General features: G+C 35.9%; 1 protein-coding gene across 1 annotated transcript in view; it reads right to left on the bottom strand.

Moving 5' to 3' along the window:
* Nucleotides 1–16,073, bottom strand: part of ETNK1 (ethanolamine kinase 1) — a 74,195-nt gene that overhangs the window by 46,151 nt on the left and 11,971 nt on the right. The window contains exon 2 of the mRNA XM_023643241.2: nucleotides 1,897–2,156. Coding sequence (XP_023499009.2) covers nucleotides 1,897–2,156 — 260 coding nt within the window. The remainder of the gene's footprint in view (nucleotides 1–1,896; nucleotides 2,157–16,073) is intronic.

Raw genomic sequence — 16,073 nt, 5'->3', positions numbered from 1 at the left:
CCATGGGGAATCCAATAACCCCCTGTGGATGCCTGAAATCCAAGGATAGTACCACACCCTATAAATACTGTTTTTTCCTTTACATATATACCTATGATAAAAAGTTTAATTCATAAATTACGCACAATAAGAGATTCACAACAATAACTAATAAGAAAGTTGGCTTAGATGGCTACTAAGTGACTAACAGGTGGGTAGCATATACATGTGGATATGCTGGACAAAGGGATGATTCATGTCCCAGGCAGGACAGAGCAGGATGGTGTGCGATTTCATCACACTACTCAATACAGCATGCAATTTTAAACTTACGAGTTGTTTATTTCTAGAATTTTCCATTTAATATTTTTGGACTGCAGGTAACTAAAACCGTGGAAAAGTGAAACAGTAGGTAAGCGGGGACTACTATATAATTATTTCTCAACCTCTGTGAATGAGACTGAGAATTTGTAAGTAAATAAATAAATTTACATATATATATATATATGTCTATATATATGCAAGCCTGAAGACCACAAAAACATCTGCACAAAAGAACAAACATAAATCTATTAATCAGGATCTTTCAACATATTCTAAACAGTATACTCCATTATGAGAAGAGACTATATTTGGCAGTTAAAACTAAGGTTTGAGCAGATTTCTATGCCAAAATATTTTAAAATACTATTTGAAACAAGTTTAAAATAGGTAACTGATACTGGTCCATTCCATTTTTATCCGTGTGTTAACTTAGCAAATCTTAAAATATGATCCTGGATCCCTGGAGACCCAAAACCCTTTCAGGAAGTTTGTGAGGTTAAAAGTATTTTCTGAAGATATTGTTTACCTTTTTCACTCATTCTCTTATGAGTGTACAGTGTAGTTTTCAAGAAGCCACATGAAGTGGTATGATGATGTCATCACACTGACAGCTAACAGAATGTGCGCTTGATATCTTCATATTCTAAAAAACTTAATTTCCAATGTGGTAAATATTGATGAATACAACTCACATAAACAAAAGCTCTTTGGTCCTAAATAACCTTTAAGAGTTGTGAAGAGGTCTTGAGATCTAAACGTTTGAAAACGTCTGGTTTAAACTATGAATGAACTTGCTGTTTTCAAATCAAGCCCATTTGCTAGAGTTTTCCAGAACAGAAAGAGCTTCTTTTTGGGGGTGGTGGGGGTGAGGAAGATTGGGCCTGAGCTAACATCTGTTGCAACCTTCCTCTTTTTGCTTGAGGAAGACTGTCACTGAGCTAAGATCTATACCAATCTTCCTCTGTTTTATGTGGGATGCTGCCACAGTGTGGCTTGTGGAACAGTGCTAGGTCCACACCCAGGATGGGAACCAGTGAACCCCAGGCCGCCAAAGCAGAGCACACAAACTTAACCACTACACTACTTGGCCAGCCCCGGAAAGAGAATTTTAAAAGACAGCATTTTCCATATGCAACACATTAATTCTTACAGAAAACATAATTCATTGAATTAAATAATGAAAAGTTTAAAAAGTAACAAAGAAGTGTTAACAGAATTAAAAGAATCTTGATAAGCAAGAACTCTGACATGTGAGCAACTAAGTAATGAAACTTAGTAATAAGAAATATGTAATACTTTGATTCAAGCCCTATTTTAAAAAAATTAAAGGGAAGCCATGACCCTCTGCAGCAGGCTAATCCAAAACTTCTAGCAGTTGCTTCTTTGTAAAGAGTCAACAATGAGAATGGCAGATAGAAAGGAATTTTTCTCCTTAGCAAAAAGAAAACAAACCAAAACCCTAACTAAAGAAAGTTTCTAAGTTAACCAAATAGTTGCTCAAAGAAAGAAAAGGCAATTTTAAAAAATACTTCCTTAGTGTACTTAATACTCTTATTTTTCAAAAGGAAAAATTATTTAGAAAAAGAAAGGTACCTGAAAATGGCAGGGTTGCAGACATGCTTCGGATCCAATGCTTCTCCCTGTATAAATTCATAGCACAGTCCATTATTGAAGGTACAGTAGAGTTGTGGTGCACAGCCATGAGCCTGCAACACTCGGAAACTCTTCACTTCCTCATCTCGATCGACTAACAACTCAGTCTTATTGCCATAAATTCGCACCAGGACTACATCCTCCATTGTATTACCCACGTAACAGCCAATAAGTTTATTGGTGATTCCATCTGTGAAAAGCTGCCAAAAAAAGAAAAAAATGGGGGAGGAAAGCAATTATATACTTTTAAGGAATGGAATAGGAGATAACATGAAAATAATTAAATACTAATTAAAACAAAATGTCTACTTTTTAACATAAAAGAACTTTTGAATACAACTTCGCATAACATTTCTACAATTTTAATTCTAGATTTAAACAAAAAGGAATGTTATTGTTTAATATGTTGCCCTTAATTCCTATAACATTGTCTTTCTTGATCTAAAAGTGTTAATTACTCAATCTCCAGTATTTCTAAACAAGTTTTTGAAACCTAGTGTATCCCAGTTTGCCTTATATTGCAATCATTGCAAGCACACACAATCCTTCCAATGTCTAATAGATTGGAAAGTCTCTGGAGACAGGGATACTGCCCTCTTCCTAGCATGGTATACGACGTTAAAAAAAAAAAAAAAGTCTTTTTTTTCCTCTTCTTAAAGATTGGCACCTGCGCTAACAACTGTTGCCAATCTTCTTTTTTTCCTTCTTCTTTCCAAAGCCCCCCAGTACACAGTTGTATATTCTAGTTGTGAATGCCTCTGGCTGTGCTATGTGTATTCTAGTTGTGGGTCCTTCTGCTTGTGGCATGTGGGATGCCACCTCAGTATAGCCTGATGAGAGGTGCCATGTCCACGCCCCGGATCCAAACCGGCGAAATCCTGGGCCGCCGAAGTGGAGCAAGCGAACTTAACCACTCAGCGATGGGGCTGGCCCCCAAAAAAGTCTTTATTAACGTTCACAAGTTTAAATATACAAATATAATCTACCATAATTTAGATTACAGTAAATCTTCAACTTATAAAAAACTGAATTTTAAATGCCAATTTTAAGGTTAACATAACATGTTACTGTTGAAATTATTTTCAGTATTCACATTATAACCTAAACTTGAATGCTACAGCTAAAAAAAGAAGCACAACCTTAATTAGAGGAAGACAGAGAGGTAAGTAGAGATTTCCATAAGATTTCCTAAAAGGGACTTTTGGAACATTTCAAGAGCTTTAAGTCACGTACTTCAAATCCTTTTTTAGATCTGAGCATGAATGGTATAGAGAAAAAGCAAATAGGTGATTAGAAATATTAGTTCTCTACTCAAAAATTGTAACTTTCATTTTCCTGTACTAATCTGGCACTAAAACCAACTCTTCTATTTACCCAATTATAATAGAGTTTTTGGAGGCTCTCAAGTGGAATAAAGGGACAAGAGGTAAAAGTAAAAGCAAGAGTTAGGACATTTTTTCCAAGACAACTGAACTAGAACAGGAAAAAAGGATAGAGGATACATTTTAAATGCATACACATTTAACTAATGCCTGAGAAAGAGGGTAAATGTTTCCATTTCAATAAGACTGCTGTTATGATAAAATGACATCTGAAAAGGCTTTAGATCTTCAGATGAAAATTAGAAAGTTATTTACTAAAATTAATACACAGCTAACAAGCTTTTATACAATAGTTTTCTATCATATACAAGGCTTGACTGTTATCCTTATTCACCTAATGCAAATAAATTGAATAAGCTAATGTAAAGAGACTTACTTTGAATATCTAGGTGTTTTAGGTATGCAGAGACATACAAACACTGCTTTCCACCTAGATTTCAAAAAGATTGTATGTAGGAGGACATTGACAAGAAGTATATGCACTTAAACTAAACGCTGATCATTTTATTAAAATCTATGTTGAAAAGCATTCTTATTACAATGCCATATCAATTCACGTGTGCTCTGTAACTTCTTCAGATGTCATGTAGAGATAAACTATTTCAATTACTGTAATAAATATTGAGAAATTAACATTCTGAAATGCTTCTAATGAATGACACTGCACACTCCTCAAACGCCAGGACTCATAATCTGTTTTCTGTATCCTCACACCAAATAGGTACTTACATACTAGAACCCATATAGTTACCAAAATTAATGTCTTCTTGATCTAGGTTATAACAAACACATTCTCTCACTCTTGCCTATAACAATAAATTTCTTTAGCTGAGTATGCTATATTGTAAATTTATGTGTAAATACAGAAACATACATATAAAGGTGTATGCACTTAAAAAGGCTATAGACAGATATTAAGATTACTGCATATGGATTACTGAACACTATATAGACATTTATAAAGATGGCATAGGATCACAAATCCAGTGACACTAACCATCACATTCTCTATTGCACAACAGCCACCTACTTGTAACGAAATGATAGTCCCAATAAATCCCTAGGATAAAAAAATAAATATATGAATAATGTAATTCCACATTTATAAAAATATTTTATGTATAAATAAGGACAAAAAGGCCTGCAAAGATATTCAACAAAATATTAGGTAGTTGTAATCTTGTTTCTTGTTTCTCTCTAAGTAGTTTAAACTTTTTCCTTTTGGCTTATACATGTTTTGTCACTTTCTTTCCCTGCAATGAATCAAGTTTACATGTGAAAAAATTAAATTAGTGAGAAAAACAAAAGGAGTCCAACAGCTAGGAACTGACCTGGCACACACAGCAAGGCCTTGAGATTCTGTTGAACATAATTTCACAGAATACCAATATCAGACAAGGCCACTCCATGACCATAATGGATCAAGACAAAAAGAAAACCATTCTGTAATCATGTCTGAATGTAGACAAAATTATGAAATTTTCCAAACCACAAAAATTACCAAACATTCCCCTATTCTGGCTAATGAGTGACTGCTGTTCCTTTTCCAGTCACAGCTTTTGCCCTGCTTCATTCTACCTTCAGTCCCCTAGGTAAAATTAAGATACCCACACAGACATGCCCCACTTCCTTCCTGAGAGCACCCAATCCAGAGGAAAGCCTTGCTTCCATGAACTCTCTCCCAAATCACCAGACAAACCCAAATCATACATTAAATCCTTTCTAACACTCACTGAGATCCCCAGCATTCTCCATGGTATAAGTTCTTCCTTACCACAATGAATAATAAACCAAACTTGTTCAGCTATAGGTGTGTTCCCGATGGTCTCTCAATAGAGATCACTGACTTTCAAGATGTAAAGTATATTTTTTGCCCTTGGATGGTTCCCACATCATTTATAAACCTATCAGTAATTCAATCGGTGAACCTTCTGAAATATACTAGACATATACTACAAGATATGTATACCATACTAGATATACGCTAGAAATATAAAATTCCACCTCAATGGAGGAGAGACAAAGGTAGTACAAAACTCACGGAGCTCCTTTTCAAAGGGTTTATCCAGCACTGTTTGTCAAGTATTTAAGATGGTACTAGTTCAGGGGATGAACTACACAGCAAGACTGACTGAGTCTAAATGCTAGCTGTGTTATTTACAAGCTGAGTAACCTTATGCAAGTCACTTAACCTTTATGTGCTTCATTCTCCTCGTGTATAATGTCAACATATTAGAATCTACTTTATAGCATTATTATGAGAATTACTAAGTTAATATACATAAAAACACTTAGAATAGTGCCTGGCACACACTAAGTTTTTCACAAGTATGCAGACAACCACATATTTAAATTTTAAAATGAGACAGAAAAATAACTTGATAAAATCATAAAATAAAACAGCAAATGATTAAGACAAAATCTGTTATAGTTTTACAGATTAGCCCTAGACTCTAAGCTGCACTGGTCTCATCTAACAAATCTTAAAAGCAAGACTCAAAAGATTCAAACTATTCCCAAATAACTATAAAAACTATCCACTGCCGAACAAGGTAAAATTCACAATATCTGATATCCAAGTAAATATTATCAGGCACAGAGAAAAATACAACCCACAATGAAGAGGAAAAACAAAAATCAATCTACTGAAACCAACCCAAAACTGACACAGGTGTTAGAATTAGCAGACGTTAAAACTATATTCCATAAAAATGTTTTTTATTCTCTAACAGAAAGTTAAGCAGACACTGAAGATATAAAAAGGTTCCAAACCAAACTTCTCAAGATGTCTGAGGTGGAAAATATGTGATTTAACAGTAGGTTAGATACTGCCAAAAAAAAAATAGCAAAGTTGAAGACACAGCAATAGAAACTATACAAAACAAAACAGAGACATAAAAGAAGTAGTAAAAAAAAAAAAAGAGAGAGAGAGAAAGAAGAGCATGTTAGTTGAGAGACTCCACACAAAATTTGAGTTCCAAAAGAGAGGAAAAAAGAAAACAGAAAAAAATTTTAAAGAAATACTCAAAAGTTTTCCAAGTTTTATGAAAAATTATAAATTCAAAGATCCAAGAAGTTCAACAAGCCAAAGCTCAAGAAACATGAAGAAAACTACCCCAAGGCACATAATAAAACTGCTTAAAACCAGAGATAAATCATCAGTGCCAATTCATTTTATCTTCCATCTATGCAGGCAAATGCCAGCAAGTCATCCTTGACCCCTCCCTCTCCATCCCCTACATAAAGTTTTCTTGTTGGGTAATTCTTAAATCCACTCCTGTTTCTTCACCCCCACTTACATCACCCAAGTCCAAGACCTTGTCAATCTCTTATTTGCAGTATTTTCATAGCTTCATTGGTCTCTCTCATGCCAGTTTAGCCACTTTCCTTTCTTCCAAAAAAATTCACAATCTACACTGCCACCAGAATAATCTATCTAAAATACAAATATGAACATGATGATTGGCAATCTTCAAATGGCTCCACACTGTTTAGAGCTTGAACTATAAAGTTCAAGCTCCTTAGGGCATACGAGTTCCTTGATACCTCCAAAGTTATCTAGCAACCTACCTGACAAATTCACCCTTCTTTTTCCCCACCTCACTGACTTCTAACTTCCTTTAAAATTCCAACACAGGAGTGTTGCAGACTCTCTCTAGGAGACAGCCCCTAAACTCAGAAAGGGCATAAATACTTCTCAATGCTTGCTCATACCTTATACTTAGCATTTACTAAAATGCACTGTAAACTGCTTAATTATATTTGCCACTTAATATAATTTGCCACTGCAAATAATATGGTGACTTCCTCAGAGATTTGGAACATATCCAAAAATGGGGGAAAAAAAGGTGAAAAACAGGAATACAAAACAGATGGCTTGAACAGAAAAAAAGAGTAAGATGGTAGAGAAAAAAACTCAACTATATAAGTAGTTACATTAAATGTAAAAGAACTAAATAATCCAATTAAAAGACTAATTACGAAAAAAAAAAAGTATATGCTGCTTTTATAAGAGACATGTAAAAGAAAAGCTGATGTAGCTACACCACATCAGACAAAACAGATTCTAATAATATATTCCAGGAGACAGAGGGACACTTTATAACGATAAAAGGATTGATGCACCAAGAAGATATAACAACTCTAAATTTGTATGCATCCAATAACATAGCTTCAAAATACATACAGCAAAAACTGACAGACTAAAGAAATTCCACAATAATTGTTCAAAACTTGAGCACATCTCTCAAGAGCTGATTTTTTAAAAACTGAAAAAAATCACTAGATATATGAAAGATCTGAACAACAGAATTAAAAACCCAACTTAATTACATACACAGAACACTGTACCCAAAAACAGAATATGTATCTTTTTCAAATTTACATGAAATATTATCAAAATTGACTATACGGGAGATTATAAAGCAAGCCTCAATAAATATCAAAGGATTAAAATCATTCAGAGTATTTTCTCAAAGTACAATTGATATGAGCTATAACACAAACCACACATACACATATACACACCCCAAATAAAAATGGTTAAGATGGCAAATTTTATGCTATTTGTTTCTTACCACAATCAAGAAAAAAACTTAAAAATTCTCCCACTCATTTGAAATGATGCAGTGCACACCTAAATAATACTTGGGATGAAGGGAAAAACCATAATGATAACTAGAAAGCATTCTGAACTGAATGATAATGAAGACACATTAAAACTTGTGGGTGCTTACAGGGACACATAAATAAAAATATTAAAAATAAAAAAGGCAGAAAATTAGTGATCTACACTTCCAGCTAAAGAAGCGAGAAAAATAACAACCAAGTAATCTTCAAAAAGTGAAAAAAAAAAAGGATTAGGAAGAAAATAAAAGAGCAAAATTATCAATAAAACAGAAAACTCAACAGTTAAAATGTTCTTTGAAAAGATGAAGTTGGTAACTTTCGAGCAAAATTGTCAAGGAAAAAAGACACAAATTATCAATAAAGTGGACTTCACTACACACATATATTATTATACACAACCCTTCCAAAAATAGAGAAAGAAATACGCCAACTTGATACCAAAACTTGCCAAGGACATTGAAGAAAGGAAAATTATAGACCACTCTCTCTCATGAACATAGTTGCAAAAATCCTAATCAAAATATTAGCAACTGATACAATGATATATTTTTAAAAAAAGAACACACAACCAAATTAGGGTTTACTCCAGGAATACAAAAGTTTTTAATATTCAAATTTAAAAAATCAAGGTAAGACGGAGGAAAATCACGTAATCATCATGAGATGCAGAAAAAGCACTTGATAAAATTCAACAGTTGTTCATAATGAAAATACTTAGCAAGCTGAGAATAAAATGAAACCTCCTTAATCTGACAGAATATCCAAAGAAAACCTACAGTGAACGTCACACCTAATAATTACTGGAAATGTTTTCCCTGAGATTGAGAACAAGACAAGGATGCCCACTATCACCTTCTATTTCAATATTGTGCTGGATGCCCTAGCCAATGCAGTAAGACCAAAAAAGAATAGAATAGGAAAGGAAAGAAAAAAACAAAACTGTCATTATTTGCAGATATAGAGAAAAAGCAAAAGGAACCTAAATGAAAAAAAATTTATGTGTAAATTCAATATACAACAATCAATTGAATTTCTGTATAACAGCAAACCATTTTTTTAAATGATATCCTTTAAAGTTTCAAAAAGCATATCAAAAAGCATCAAATTCCTAGGAAAAAATCAAACGAAATGTGCAAGATCTCTACAGTGAAAACTTCAAAAGTTTGAGAGAAATTAAACACCTAAATAAATATTTATTGACTGTAGGACTCAATATTGTTAATGAATTAACTTCTACTCAAATAATAGAGTCCACAAAATATCAGTCAAAATCCTATCCAGTTTCTTTTGTGGAAATTGAAAAGGTGAGTATACAATGTATGTGGCAATTTAAAAAGACAAGAATAGGGGCCGGCCCAGTGGCACAGCAGTTAAGTTTGCACGTTCTGCTTCTCGGCAGCCCAGGGTTCGCCAGTTCAGATCCCGGGTGCAGACATGGCACTGCTTGGCTAAGCCATGCTGTGGTAGGCATCCCACCTACAAAGCAGAGGAAGATGGGCACGGATGTTAGCTCAGGGCCAGTTGTCCTCAGCAAAAAGAGGAGGATTGGCAGCAGATGTTAGCTCAGGGCTGATCTTCCTCAAAAAAGAAAAAAAAAAAGCATTAAACACCCCTTTAAAATGAAAAAAACTTTAAAAAATAAATAAATAAATAAATAACCAAGAACAGTCAAGGCAATCTTAAAGAAGAACAAAACTAGAGTCCTAAACCAAGGACGACAGCAACTACATCAGATATGAAGATCCACAGCAAAGCTTGAGAGTAATCAAGACAGTGTGATACTGGTGCAATAACAGATAAAACAGACCAAAGGAACAGAAGAGAATTCATAAACCAACATATAGTGCCACCTGATTTATGACAAATTTGACACTATAATGGGGAAAAGAAGGTGTTGTCAATAAATGATACTGGACCAACTGATAGCCATATGGAAAAAATGAATCATGATTCCCTCCACCTCACACCAAAAATAACTCCAGATCAACATGTAAAACATCAAAACAATAAAACCTCTAGAAAACAAAGAGGAATACCGTTATGACTGTGGCATAGGAAGAGATCAAGACAAAACATGCTACTCATCATAAGACTATCAAAAGACTCTATTAAGAGTGAAAATGCAAGCCACAAACTGGCAGAAAATATTTGCCAAACATTATTTCTTAAAAAAGGACTAAAATCTAGAATACATAAAAAACATTTACAAATCAAGACAAAATAATACAATAGAAAAATTAGCAGAAGACTTGAACAGACACCCCAAAATAGAAGACATCAAAATATCCAACATGCACACAAAAAAAGACGCACTAGTTAGCAGGAGAATGCAAATTAGACCCATAATAAGATATTCTTAAGGCCCATCAGAATGATAAAAATGAAAACAGACAAGACCAATTGTTGGTAAAGATAGCACAAATGAAACTCTCATATACTGCTATTAGGGGTATAAATCGGCACAACCACTTTGGAAAACTGAAAAGTATCCAGTAAAGCTGAAAATACACACACCAGATGACTCAGCAGGTCAACTTCCGAGTACTCACGTAACAGAAGTGGATATTTATGTTCTCAAAAGATGTATACAAGTATGTTCACAGCAGTATAATTTGTAATAGCCAAAAACGAAAAACAACCCAAGTGTCTATCAACAGTAAGAGATAAACTGAGGTATATCCTTACAATGGAATAAGTCAGCCAAAGAGGATGAACTATATATACATGAATAAATCTCTCAAAATCTCAGGAAAAGTCAGACCCCCAAAAAAGCATATTCCGTATGAGTCCATTAAAGAAAAAAAAACAATAGGGGCCAGCCCCGTGGCCGAGTGTTTAAGTTCTCACGCTCCACTTCAGTGGCCCAGGATTTCACCGGTTCGGATCCTGGGTGTGGACATGACACCGCTCATCAGGCCATGCTGAGGTGGCATCCCACATGCCACAAGTAGAAGGACCCACAACTAGAATACACAACTATGTACTGGGGGACTTTGGGGAGAAGAAAGAAAAATTTTTTAAAAAGGGGCCGGCCTGGTGGCATAGTGGTTAAGTTCACACATTCCACTTCTCAGCAGCCTGGGGTTCACTGGTTCAGATCCCAGGTGCGGACATGGCAAAAGCCATGCTGTGGTAGGCATCCATGTATAAAGTAGAGGAAGATGGGCATGGGTGTTAGCTCAGGGCCAGTATTCCTCAGCAAAAAGAGGAGGATTGGCAGTAGTTAGCTCAAGGCTAACCTTCCTCAAAAAAAAAAAGAAAGAAAACTAATAGTTTGGTTAAGTTCACGCACTCCACTTCAGTGGCCTGCCGTTTGCCAGTTCAGATCCTGGGCATAGACCTACACACCACTCGTCAGGCCAGGCTGTGGCAGGATCCCACATACAAGAACTCTGACTTACAACTAGGATATACAACTATGTACTGAGGCTTTGGGGAGAGGAAAAATAAAACAGGAAGACTGGCACTGAGCTAACATTTGTTGCCAATCTTCCTCACACACACGCACAAAAAATTCATAAAGAGGTAAAACGACAAGACAAAAAACCAGGATAGGAGTAACCCTTGGTTGAGGAGATAGATGGATAATGATTGCAAGGGAGCACAAGAGAGGATTCTGGGGTACCGTTTCCCCAAAGCTGCTTCCTGACTTGGATACTTACTACATGGGTGTGGTAATTTTGTAGGAAAATTCACCAGGTTCTACACTTACGATCTGTGCACTTTTTATTAGATATATCACACATCAACAACAAATTTACTTGTATTAGGAAGAGTTAATGTAATACTCAGATCAGCAAGAATGTACTTTCATTTAAATCTTTTCATTACCTTCAACTCATAGTAACCCTAGAGAAAATTCCATAAAGCTATAAGGTTTTTAAAACTGAAAAGAAATACACAGCTCTGGCACTTTGGCTTTAATTTCTATCTTACTATTTTAAAGAGACGATATAGATAAAAACATATATATACACAGAGATATACAGATATGCTCTCATATATATAAAAAGATAAAATAAAATTTCTTAGTCTATTACATGCATCTCTATCACCACCAAAGGGGGAAAAAAAATCTTAGATTTTACAATGGCTTGTGGCTCTTCAAAGCTCAACCCTACCGGCAAAATCCTATTCTTTAGTATTTAATTTCTCCTGCTAGGAAGACACTAACAATTTGATTTTAACTAATTTCATTCTCTTTAGAGAGTAATTGTAAAAAGGGTTGGGTTGAGAAACAGTCACCTAGAACATACAGATATTAAAAAAATATTTGCTTATGTACAGACTGATTGTAAAGTACCTTGGAGATGATCAATTTGTAAGATGAGAAAACTACAGCGTAGGTAAGTTCTCATATTTATCCAAAGTCACAGCCAGCCCTAGTGGCCTAGTGGTTAAGTTCAGCATGCTCCACTTCAGAAGCCTGGTTTCGGTTCCCAGGTGTGCAGACCTAAACCACTCATCCGGCCATGCTGTGGTGGTGGCTCACGTACAAAAAGAGGAAGATTGGCAACAGATGTTCAATGAAGATGTCAATCTTCCTCAGCAAAAAAAACAAACTCACAGTGGCAGAACAGGTTAAAAAACTGGTGCCTGAGAACAAAGCTGAAGGAATCACAATCCCTGACTTCAAAGCATACTACAAAGCTACAGTAATCAAAACAGCATGGTACTGGTACAAAAACAGGTGCACAGATCAACAGAATAGAATTGAAAGCCCAGAAATAAAACCACACATCTATGGACAACTAATCCTCAACAAAGGAGCTGAGGGCCTACAATAGAGAAAAGAAAGTCTATTCAACAAATGGTGCTGGGAAAACTGGACGGCCACATGTAAAAGAATGAAAATTGACCATTCTTTTTCACCATTCACAAAAATAAACTCAAAATGGATCAAAGACCTAAAGATTAGGCCTGAAACAATAAGTCTTCTAAAAGAGAATATAGGCAATACACCCTTCGACATCAGTTTCAAAAGAATCTTTTCGGACAGCATAACTCCTCAGACGAGGGAAACAATAGAAAGAATAAACAAATGGGACTTCATCAAACCAAAGAGCTTCTTCAAGGCAAGGGAAAACAGGATTGAAACAAAAAAAACAACCCACTAACTGGGAAAAAATATTTACAAGTTATTTATCTGACAAAGGGTTAATCTCCACAATATATAAAGAACTCACACAGCTCAACAACAAAAAATCAAACAACCCGATCAAAAAATAGGCAGGCGACATGAACAGATATTTCTCCAAAGATTTAAGGATGGCCAATAGACACATGAAAAGACGCCCACCATCACTAATCATCAGGGAAATGCAAATCAAAACTACACTAAGATACTACCTTACACCTGTTAGAATGGCAAAAATAACCTAAACAAAAAGTGACAAATGTTGGAGAGGTTGTGGAGAAAAAGGAACCCTCATACACTGTTGGTGGGAATGCAAACTGGTGCAGCCACTATGGAAAACAGTATGGAGATTTCTCAAAAAATTAAAAATAGAAATACCTTATGACCCAGCCATCTCACTACTGGGTATCTATCCAAAGAACTTGAAGTCAGCAATTCCAAAAGTGCCATGCACCCCTATGTTCATTGCAGCATTATTTACAATAGCCAAGACGTGGAAGCAACCTAAATGCCCATCAACTGATGACTGGATAAAGAAGATATGGTGTATATATACAATGGAATACTACTCAGCCATAGAAAAAGACAAAGTCATCCCATTCACAACAACTTGGATGGACCTTGAAGGTATTATGTTAAGTGAAATAAGACAAACAGAGAAAGACAAACCCTGTATAACTCCACTCATAGGTGGAAGTCAAACATAGAGACAAAGAGAATTGATTGGTGATTACCAGGGGGAAGGGGGGGTGGGGGGAGGGCACAAAGGGTGAAGTTGTGCACCTACAACATGACTAACAATAATGTACAACTGAAATTTCACAAGGTTGTAAACTATCATAACCTTAATAAAAAGTTCAAAAAAAAAAAAAGCTGGTGTCTGAATTGAGAGCCCAGAAATAAACCCACACATCTATGGACAACTAATTTTCAACAAGGAAGCCAAGAATATACAATGGAGAAAGGAAAGTCTCTTAAATAAATGGTGTTGGGAAAACTGGGCCACCACGTGCAAAAGAATCAAAGTAGACCATTATCTTACACCATACAAAAAAATTAACTCAAAATAGATTAAAGACTTTGAATATAAAACCTGAAACCATAAAACTTCTAGAAGAAAACACAGGCAGTATGCTCCTCAACATTGGTCTCAGCAGCATATTTTCAAGTACCATGTCTGACCTGGCAAGGGGAATAATAGAAAAAATAAACAAATGGGACTACATCAAACTAAAACGCTTCTGCACAGCAAAGGAAACCATCAACAAAATGCAAAGACAACCTAACAACTGGGAGAAGATATTTGCAAACCATACATCTGATAAGGGGTTAATATCCAAAATATATAAAGAACTCATACACCTCAACAACAAAAAAACTAAAAACCCAATTAAAAAGTGGGTAAAAGATCTGAACAGACATTTCTCCCAAGAAGATACAAAGACCGCCAACAGCACATGAAAGGATGTTCAACATCCTTAACTATCAGGGAAATGCAAATCAAAATTACAATGGCCCCATGGCTGGGTGGTTAAGCTCTTGCGCTCTGCTCCAGCAGCCCAGGGTTTTACAGGTTCAGATCCTGAGTGAAGACCTAGCACCACTCATCAAGCCATGCGGAGGTGGTGCCCCACATGCCACAACTAGAAGGACCCACAACTAAAATACACAACTATGTACTGGGGGACTTTGGGAAGAAGGAGGAAAAATAAAATCTAAAAAAAAAAAAAACCCACAAGAAAACTACAATGAGATACCACCTCACTCCCATCAGAATGGCTGTGACTGACAAGTCAAGAAACAACAAGTATTGGAGAGAATGTGGAGAAAAGGGAACTCTCATATACTGCTGGTGGGAATGCAAATTGTGCAGCCACTATGGAAAAGTTTGGAGACTCCACAAAAAATTAAGAATAGAACTACCATACAATCCAGCTATTCCACCACTGGGTATTTATCCAAAGAACATGAAAACATGAATTCGTAAAGATACATGCACCCCTATGTTCACTGCAGCATTATTCACAATAGCCAAGAATTGGAAGCAACTTAGGTGCCCATCGAGGGACGAATGGATAAAGATGTGGTATATATACCAATGGAATACTACTCAGCCATAAGAAACGATGAAATCCGGCCAACTGGGACAACATGGATGGACCTGAAGAGTATTATGCTAAGCGAAATAAGTCAGAGAGAGAAAGTCAAATACCATATGATCTCACTCATAAGTAGAAGATAAAAACAACGATCAATCACATAAGGATACAGACTGGATTGGTGGCTACCACAGGGGAAGGCGGGAAGGAAGAGGGAGAAAGGGGTGAATAGGCACATGTGTGGTGATGGGTTGTAATTAGTCTTTGGGTGGTGAACAGCAAGTAACCTACACAGAAATCGAAATATAATGATGTGCACTTGAAATTTATATAACGTTATAAACCAATGTTACCATAACGGGAAGGGAAAAAAAAACCACAATGATTACAGGGTGGTAAATGTGTTATCTAGGAGGAAAAGCTTAAGAAGCTGGCTATATTTTTCTGCAGAAAAGATGAAGAAGAATTTAATAAGTGTTTCTAAATACATACAAGAAAAAAATAAAATACCTGGTATCATGACTCAATCTATTTCAGGGATATCAAGACCACTCTCAAGTTTATGGGTTCCCTAGCATGATCCCAAACTCACTGTAATATTGCTAAAGCATTACTTGAGGAAAAGAATAAGGAAGGGGCAATAAATCCTTGATGCCTGGTTATTTATCAAAATCACCCATAGTATGGGCCAGCCCCGTGGCCAAGTGGTTAAGTTCTCACCCTCTGCTTTGGCAGCCGGGGGTTTCGCCAGTTCAAATCCTGGGCGCAGACACAGCACTGCTCATCAAGCCATGCTGACGTGGCATTTCATATGCCACAACTAAAAGGACCACAACTAAAAATACACAACTGTGTACCAGGGGGCTTTGG

The sequence above is a fragment of the Equus caballus genome, chromosome 6, assembly GCF_041296265.1.
Source record: "Equus caballus isolate H_3958 breed thoroughbred chromosome 6, TB-T2T, whole genome shotgun sequence".
Lineage (NCBI taxonomy): Eukaryota > Metazoa > Chordata > Mammalia > Perissodactyla > Equidae > Equus > Equus caballus.
The sequence above is the reverse complement of the archived record's forward strand: the minus strand, read 5'-3'. Positions and strand labels throughout refer to the sequence as shown.